At 38.3% G+C, this 9,119-nt stretch overlaps 1 protein-coding gene across 1 annotated transcript; it reads left to right on the top strand.

The window, feature by feature from the left end:
* The first annotated feature begins 763 nt into the window (after positions 1 to 763).
* Positions 764 to 6,858, top strand: LOC137967368 (uncharacterized). The gene has a single exon (XM_068813904.1). It carries the CDS (start codon positions 1,224 to 1,226, stop codon positions 2,400 to 2,402), a length of 1,179 nt encoding a protein of 392 aa, XP_068670005.1. The 5' UTR covers positions 764 to 1,223; the 3' UTR covers positions 2,403 to 6,858.
* The last annotated feature ends 2,261 nt before the right edge of the window (positions 6,859 to 9,119 follow it).

Below are 9,119 nucleotides of genomic sequence, written 5' to 3'. Positions count from 1 at the left end.
AAGTGACCTGTACTTTAGCCCCGCCTGTTTTCAATCAGGGATACGAAAGTTATAGCGCAAGCGCAAGCCAACAGTCATCCCATGAGTGACCTACAATAGCTCTTTTCTGCGTGCGTTATCTCTGAAAATAAAGGGTGGTCCACGGGAGTAGTCTATCAACCTCGTCCCCAGGGCGCTATTCCACTATTGGACGTACAACAGGTCGATGTTTTGAAATTCACCTTTTATCAACTCCTTTATCATTTATTTTACTTTGATATGACTAAATTTTCAAGTTTAACTCCGCACCGACGCGACACCACAGTTTGAAACTAACTCCTTCAATCGTTCCAGTACATTTTTTTTAAATTATATGCTATAAAAACCGCAGTATATAAGTAGTAGTAGTAGTAGTAGTAGTAGTAGTAGTAGTAGTAGTAGTAGTAGTAGTAGTAGTAGTAGTAGTAGTACTTTATTTATCCACATTTCACGGATGAGTAAGACTCGTTTTAACGTGAACGTGCCAGATTAACATAAGTACAGTACACATCAAGATGGGTAATGATTATAATAAATTAAAAATTTAAATATACAATATATTATAGTAAATTATATAGTAATGATTATAATAAATTAAACAATCTAAATATACAATACATAAGTAAGAATTACACAATGATATAAGAACCATAATAAAAGAATAAGAAATAAATGAGAATCTGACAATCAATAGCAGCAGTAAAAGTAAATCTAGTTACAGACAATATCATATTCGTATATTTGAGAATATGATATTTCATCAATATCATATTTGTTCGTAGTCACTTTGTCAATAAGTATTTGCTCAAGGGGAGGTTGGAAAGCCATTATGCAGTAGGAGTTCTCAATTTTCATGCAAATAGACGAGAAAAATTCAAAGTAAGTAACCTGAAGAGGTAATAATAATTCAAAGAACTGTTTTACATGTAAGCCACATGGACATCGTCTGAGCAGCTGTCACGCGAAAATGTCACGCAATCGTAGCTTTAAAACGAAAGAAGAAACGTAGCTCTCTGATGGTAGAAGTCTGGACCACTTCAAACTTTTGCAAGATCCACCGAAACTTGCATCATCAGCCGTTCATAATAATTTTTAATCAATCTAGTGATATTGGCAAACTCCACGCAAACGAAAAGTTGGGTTGATCATGCGTGCACGTGTTTTCTACTTAAGAGAATAATGCTGAAGAAATTGGCACGTTCGTCATGTCTTCAAAGAACGTTGTCACCATTGGCAGCCTAATTCAGAAATGTCTCAAGAAGGCTTACTTTTTACCACAAAAGCCATCGTCCTATTCCAAGGGCTACAGGTTCTTAAACGATAAGAAATTCCGAGTGTTCGACTGTCCGCCGTCTTCGCTGGATTTTGATCGCTGTTTGTACCCTTTTCGTCATCTTCCAGCCGCTGGGAACGAAGTACCTATAATAATGGAATGTCAGCCACAAGATTACATACAACAACACTGGAAACAGTGGCTTCCCGCTTTCCCTCCGATTGTAATGAAACCTCTGGACGAAGCTCTTCGCGACGAAGTTCCAGTCGTAACAACAGCTGCCATGCAGTGTATCCCAAACTATAAACATAGCATTCACCCAGATCTCCTTTACAAGGTACAGCTCAAGAGCTCCATTGTGGATGTTGGAGTACCGTTTCCGAAACACATGGAATTAAACTCTCTTTATTATCCTTGCGCAGTGAAAGCTGATTTGAGCACCGGGGGACGTGGAAGTTGGTTGGTCAATAACGCAAGCGAGATGTCCGCGCTTTTGCATCATGTAAGAGACGTGTGTCACTGGACGGATGGCATTGTATGTCAAGAATATATCTCAGGGGTAAAAGAAGTTCCCAGTTTCCAATTTTACTTGCACAAGTCGGGGGAAATGTTTTGGCTAGGTACAACAACTGGTGGATTCAATGGATTTTCTTGGACTTCTGGAGTGGTGGATTGGAATAGGCAAGATGAGTATGAACATCTTGTATATGAGGAATTTACCTTGCCTCTCAAGAAATATCTTCAAAGTAGAGGTTACTTTGGTTTGGTCACATTTGAGGTCTTAATTACTGACAATGGAAAGTATCTGGTTGATGTAAACCCGAGAATCGGAGGTGACACGACACATTTACTGCTGGCACGCCACATGGCTCTGGACAATAACTTAAATCAATCTGCCATATTCTGCAAGAATAAGCATGAAAATATGACAGCTAAATCTTTGGTTGATTTGGCAAACAGTAGCAATGACAAAGATAAAGGAATAGTTGTTGTGCTTTCCGTCATAGATGCCATTAATGGCTGCGAATCATACGTGTCTATTTTTGGCAAGACGACGGAAGAGGTAAAACACCTTTTTCACCAGCTAAAGGTGGTGAGTAAAATATTATAACTATAAGCTTTGTCTACCGAGTGCTGGTCACTCATTGTTTGAGAGAGCTTCTTCCTTCCATCCTCACAACCTCCGTCACCTATTCTTGGTTTCATCCATGTGATGAGACGGCCATGTTGGTGTACAAAGTGACCCAGAAGTTTTGCAGAGTAATAAAGTCAAATTCCCAAAAGACATTTTACCACATTGTTCGGTACACCAACATGGCCGTGTGATGTCAAATCTTTGCAAACGATCAATTTTGTATGATCAAGTAAAGTTCTTATGATAAACAACAATAGTTCATCTGAGCCACTAAATTCTTGAGAGTGCAGTGCAGGGACCTATCTGGACATCCCTTGTCGAACAGAGAAAACTATTAGGGACAATTTTCGATGTTATAGTTGATAATAGGCAACGAAGAGTGCATGTGGCAATGATAGCACATGATACATGGTGATGAAAGGGAGGGAAGAGTGACAAATATTAGTAGCAATCATTGGTCCTTTGTGCCAGCCAAGTCTCTCCCTCAATTAAAAGATTATTCTTAACTGTCAGTTTGCTCCAAGTGAAGTGTTATTGTTCATTTTGGACACTGAAAGTTTGATAGGGATCATGGGAAATATATATATATATATATATATATATATATATATATATTTTATTTATTTTTTTTTAAGTCAAACTACAGTGTCTGGACTGGCAGGACTCAAACCTGGTAATGTTTGATTAATAACCCATTTACTTAACCAGTAGATTGCCACATCACTAACTGTGAGGATGTCATTTTTTGTAAATGTCAATAATTTTTTTCTTTCCAATACCGCTGTAAACGTGTGTTAACACCCGCTAAGAACCATTACATGTACACAGTGAAGAATGTCAGTTACCAAACTTCGAGAGAAAGCAAACCATTTTAAAATCAAGCCTTAGACTTAATCATTCATTATTCAGCAATGATTTTATATATATACCATATTTACCCGTCTATGAGTCGATCCCATGTATAAGTCTACCCCCCATTTTTGATGGCAAAAAAAGCAATTTCTTAATTTCATTGTTAAATGTTCATGGGATACTAATCTTGTATTCTTCGATTTCTGGAACTGTGGATACACAAAAAAATCAGGGCCTCAATTGCTTAATAGTTTTGTGGTTCAGCAGTTGTTGTATATGTGGGCATTTTGCCCTTGAGTTTCAAAAAAGTTCTCAGAAAATTGAACATGTAAACCTCAAACTAACCTGTTTCGTTGTTCAAGGATAAAGGGCTTTAGAGGATAAGCACAATATCACAGAGGCAGGAGTCAATCTTTGAAAATAACTTCAAAAATGATGCAAAATGTGCAAGGTTTAATTGGTCCTTGACTTGTAACTTCTCACAAAGACAAACAAAACAAAACTCATAACCAAAGAATACGAAGTTTGCAAAAGCATTTAAATCAGCCAGGTTTGTATAAAGAAGAAAAACAATCATTACCAACCAGCATTTTTAGGGAACACGAGTGACGATGCTTGCACGCAAACGAGAGGTATTTTGCCAGGCTACCAAGCCGTTGAACGATCATGTCTTATTTGAACTTGGCTTTAAATCTTTGACCCGTGTATAAGTCGAAGGCAATTTTTGGAGCTTCTTTTGAGGCCATAAAAGGTCGACTCATACACGGATAAATAATTATGGTACTAATTAGTTTTGGTAAATAATCGGCACACTTACCAGTTAGTTGATCTTTTGATTGGTGGTCAAGTGGATAAAAACAGTTTCTTCAAAGTGGGTGCCCTGGGTTGAAATCCTGTCCAGGGACTACTTTTACTTTTTTCTTGCTACCCCGGTATCTGCTACCACTAGTCCAGGAACAGAGTAATCTAAGAGGAGGATAATACTTCATTTGGAGCAAACTGACAATGAAGGATAATCTTTAATTTGAGGAATAGATTGTGTTGTTTGAGGATGACATTAATGTCCAGAAATGCACTTATTAATAAGTAGGTGCTCGCTGATTTTGATTGATATCGCAGTGTCCTCTTGCTCTCTCCTCTCAAACTTCAACATCAATCCTGTCCAGGAATACAGGCAATTAACAATTATTGGATGAGGTTGAGCATGATAGTGATAATTATCAAGGCCAAAGTTTGTGTTATCTGCCAAACCTGACGGCTGAGGCCTGACTGCGGCCTTGATAATTATTGCTATCATGCGAAAACCTAATCCAAATGGTTTTATTATGCATATTCCTGAGCAGCACTTGTAAAGACAAGAGAACTGACTCATCCATTTCTTTGGATGAGCGGCAAATGAACGACTGTTTCTGCAGTTGGCAGTCTTCTTTCCTCTTTTCTGCTGGTTAATGTGTTAGGTGACGCCACTTCTGTATCCATAAATCTATTGTCTGTAGGTATGATGTAAGAGAAACAGAGAAAGCAAGCATTAGCTGCATGCATATAGCCAATCAAAATCGAGCTGGTGACACCAATGTGTAATAACAATTGTTATTAACGATACAAAGTGCCCTCAATTAACTCATTGACACCTGAACTACCCTAGACCACCTCATTGACGAGTAAGAATCAAATGGCATTAGACAGAGTAAAAATCTATTAAGTTCCACTCCTAGGAGTCAATGAGTTAACTCTGCAACTCAAGTAAACACTAATACTGTAATAGCTGTATTTACCCCCAACCTAACAAAAATGCTAACCTTTAAACTCATAAAGCACCAGGAAACAAGATGTGAGAGCTTTATAGGTCCTAATTTTGCTCTGAATAATATTCATGCAAAAAGTTTCAGCCTGCTTGGGTTTATCTCGGAGTAAAAACCTGTGAAACTTTTTCTTTGTTTTGTGAGGTCGTGTTAGGGTTAGGTAATTGTTTGATGTTTTTTTGCTCTTTTGTTTTTCTTTGTGTTATGTCATCCATGAGTTTCACAGGTTTTTACACCAAGGATTACCAGCACCTGCTTCGATTGAGAATGCGTCAATTAATCCCAAACAGTGCAGAAATATGAAATAAATTGATTGAAAGTCACGAAAGTGCGACAAAACAAAAGGAGAAAGTTTCAAGGAGAATTTTTTTTGTTTTGGCCTGTAAGTTTCCACTAGCGGTAGCATGTCAATCAAGGTTCTCATTTTTCAACCAATAACGCTAATGTACATGTAGGCGGGACTAGTAAGCCAAGACACAGAATAAACATGATAAGAGGAAAACAGAGTCACATTTTTGCATGTACATTATTAACAAACAATCACATGATTTATCTTGTGCATTTTGGAAAAATCAGTGCTCATAAAATTTTCTCAGACTACAAATTGCACTTACCCTGCAGCCTCATTCAATGTGGTTAGACTTTGAAAAAGTTATTCATACTGATTTATCCCAAATTGCACTCAAAACCATGTGATTACCTATACAAACACTTAAGACTGATCTTTTTCTCGAGTGGTGCCCAGGATTTCATGTCCATATTTTCTTTTGGTAATGTTTCCCATATTCACAATAGGCACCATGATTGATTTGCACAAGTTGTCATGCGAGTTAGCCTTGTGCTCTTGTGGTAGGGTCATGAATCAGCTTTTTGAAACATTTATCCTTGGCTAGCATTAGCAAAATATTTGAGCAATGTATAAGGGTTAAAAAAGGGTTAAAAAAGGTTAATTGCCCTTAAAAAATTTAGTCTTTTTGACATGCCTTTGTTGGTGTAGCATCTTATATTTAAATTTGTTGTCTGACATTTTTTTTTTAACAAAATATAAAATTTATGCAATGGCTTTGTTATGAAATTGATAAAAGAAATCACCTGCATGGTTGTAATTTTGCTGTTACCTTAGATAAACATTGCATTTCGTTCATTAAGATTGATGTTACATATGCATTGAAATGAGGACAGTCCTTGAGGCTTGGTTGGGGGGGAGGGAGGTGGGGGGAAGTCTTAAAAAGCCAAAATTTATGATTGCAGAATTTACATATAGCTTAACAGTGATTCTCAGAGGGTCTGGGAAAGTAAAATCTTTACCATTAAACTATCTGAGGTGCAGATTATGAATGAAATTAAGAACTGATCTTTCAACTGAACAAAATTGAAAACAGTTGAAGACATTTTTGTAACAGATGAATGAATTTAATATTATTAGTTAATTCACAGTGTTTCCGTTCATTGAATCCTCTCACAATAGACCTTAAGCCCATCAAATGGATTGCACAGGTCATGGCCATGGGTTTGAACCATAATTATTTCATTCACTTCTAATAATTGTCTAGGTAATTGTGAGGAGCATTGCTTCATTTCAGAGAACCCTTGTTACATAATGTTATCAAGTATAGGGCAGTTTACTTCAATATTATTTAAATGATGTTGTGTTATTGCTAAAAATGCTAATTCCATTTTTACTGTTAATTAATGTTAAATGAATATTTAAAATTAACTTAAATTTATATGGACAACTATTTTCTTCTCCAAGCTAATAAAATCCAAGAACTGCAAAGTATCGATGTGTTTATCATCCATCTTCACTGCAGGTGATCGCAGTTTCACAAACAGTTTTTCACCCCGAAAAATTCTTGGGCCCTGGGACCCGTTTCTCGAAAGATCTGAAACTTTTCGGGCGTATTTCAGAGTTCTTTGAACCGAGGAGATTTTGAGGTATGAAACTTTGCAATCATGTTGTTTATTCGGGTCTTCTAAGGGAATCTTTGCTGACGTCATTGTTGACATCTTGATTTTATTTTGAAATATTTTAGAGACTTCAGAGCACTCATCACCATTTTGCTAGATTCCTTTGTCCTACTGGCATTCTGTCCCACTAGGCTTGTCTGACAAGACAAAACAAGTCCCAAATAACCACCCAGTTGGAGGTCTTGACAAAAAAAAGAAGCCGCATTGTGATGACCAATTACTTATTCTGTTCGAGATGTGTACTGAAAGAGGGTCCAAAATAGTCTTTTTCAATCTCGCATCCCGCGGCTATTTTTTATGCCATCCCGCCGCAATGAGTATTTTCATCTCGATCCCACCTGGTTGAAACCACTTTGCTCCAGCTCAACGCCATACTTCAACTGATCGACAGTTTATATAGCTTCTACATTATCAATAATGTACTCTCATTAAGAAGTAATTTAATGACTTGACTTACTCAAAAGTTCAGTGAGACCGAAAAACGCCTCTTACAGACAACAAACACAACAATCTTTATTGAGAGGATTAAATTGTGTGAAGATTATGTGCTTGCATTTCTATTTACTGTCAGTGTTGAAAATATACACTCAAGTCAGCTCAGGTGAGGAACAAAATGCGCCGCAATGAAGCCATTTCTTTGCTGTGCCTTACCCAGGGCAACCAGAAATCCATAAGGGTTGAAACGTGTAACGCGCGTTCACAGCTTCCGAATATTCAGTGCTAAGTACCATATTTGGAAACCCCTCGCTCCAGTTAATTTCGCGCGAGAACATTTGTGGTATTGCGTCACGGTGTTCTTGCGAACTGATTGGTTGAATGTTCCTCTCTTGTTGTTCCAAATATGGTACTTAGCAAATTGAATATTCAGAAGCTTGTTTCCCAGCACACAAGGGGCCGTTACACGTTTCAACTCTTATGGGTTTCTGGGGCAACTGAACTCAACTGTCAGCAACGACAGGTGCTGGCCAGTTTCGAGAAAAAGCGGATCTCCTGCTCCTTGCTCTACTTTAGAAAACGTATCGACTGTCAAAACGAACAGATCGGCGAAATCGGGATGTTGCGCCCTTGAGAAAATCTATCATGTTTCGAGTAATTTGCAGAGTAAATTGCTTTCTTTTTCTATAAGATCTTCACCCGAAAACTTTCTTCATCACTACTGGAGTCGAATTCGGACACTTCGTCTACAAAAGTATTCTTCTCAGGTTCGTCCTGGTGTGGCATTTCTGTGTTTGTGGCTTTTGAAGTCGACTGAAAGCTGACTTTTTCTCCAAGCTGAACTTAATTCCTTTTGATACAGGTAATCTGGGAGTGTTCCAGCCCTTGCCATGGTGATTTCCTGGCGCACACTTCTCTGTCGCATAAACTCTGCGCACTTTCCCCGTTCCGCATCTTTCAAATGTCGTCTCCGGTGTCTTTGATCGCTGGAGGTAGTGGTATTGAAGGTATATCAGAAAGGCCCAATGATCTCTTGGGGACTGGGTACCATGACCCACAGCTTGTGTAATAATAACCAGACCATGAAGTTGTGCATCGCTGCGCTTCCAAAGTCGAGTGCATATCGGAAAGCTGTGGAGACTTTGTTTTGTAATGAGCCAGTGAATGCAGATTTTCTTCAGCAAGGGTCATGCGGCTCAGTAGAGTAATGTCGTCATGTCAGCGGATTTGAACAAAGTGACAAGCGTCAGTTCAGTTCCCTAATAGATGTTACAGTATGCTCTAGAACCTGTAAGCACCTGCTCACTCTAACGCAGCGTTCACACGAAGTTGATTTTACATCGCCGCGGTTTCATGACTTTGAAACCGCGTCAAAATCGATGCGGTTTGAAAGTGTTTACACGGAACCGTTTACGCCAGAAAATCCGATTCGTGATGGTATAAGCGAGCGCTGCACTACGTGCTGAATTCACCATTTTGACTTCAACAATGCAAATTTCGTGCCAAAATAGTAGCTGTATTCAAATCGATGTGGTTTTGCTATTTACATGACCGATGAAATCGTATCGTTTTGAAAACACTCCACTTTTGGCAGCGTTTTCAAATCGACCCGGTTTCGCCATCGGTCTCGATCGAT

The sequence above is a fragment of the Montipora foliosa genome, chromosome 8 (genome assembly GCF_036669935.1).
Source record: "Montipora foliosa isolate CH-2021 chromosome 8, ASM3666993v2, whole genome shotgun sequence".
Lineage (NCBI taxonomy): Eukaryota > Metazoa > Cnidaria > Anthozoa > Scleractinia > Acroporidae > Montipora > Montipora foliosa.
The sequence above is the reverse complement of the archived record's forward strand: the minus strand, read 5'-3'. Positions and strand labels throughout refer to the sequence as shown.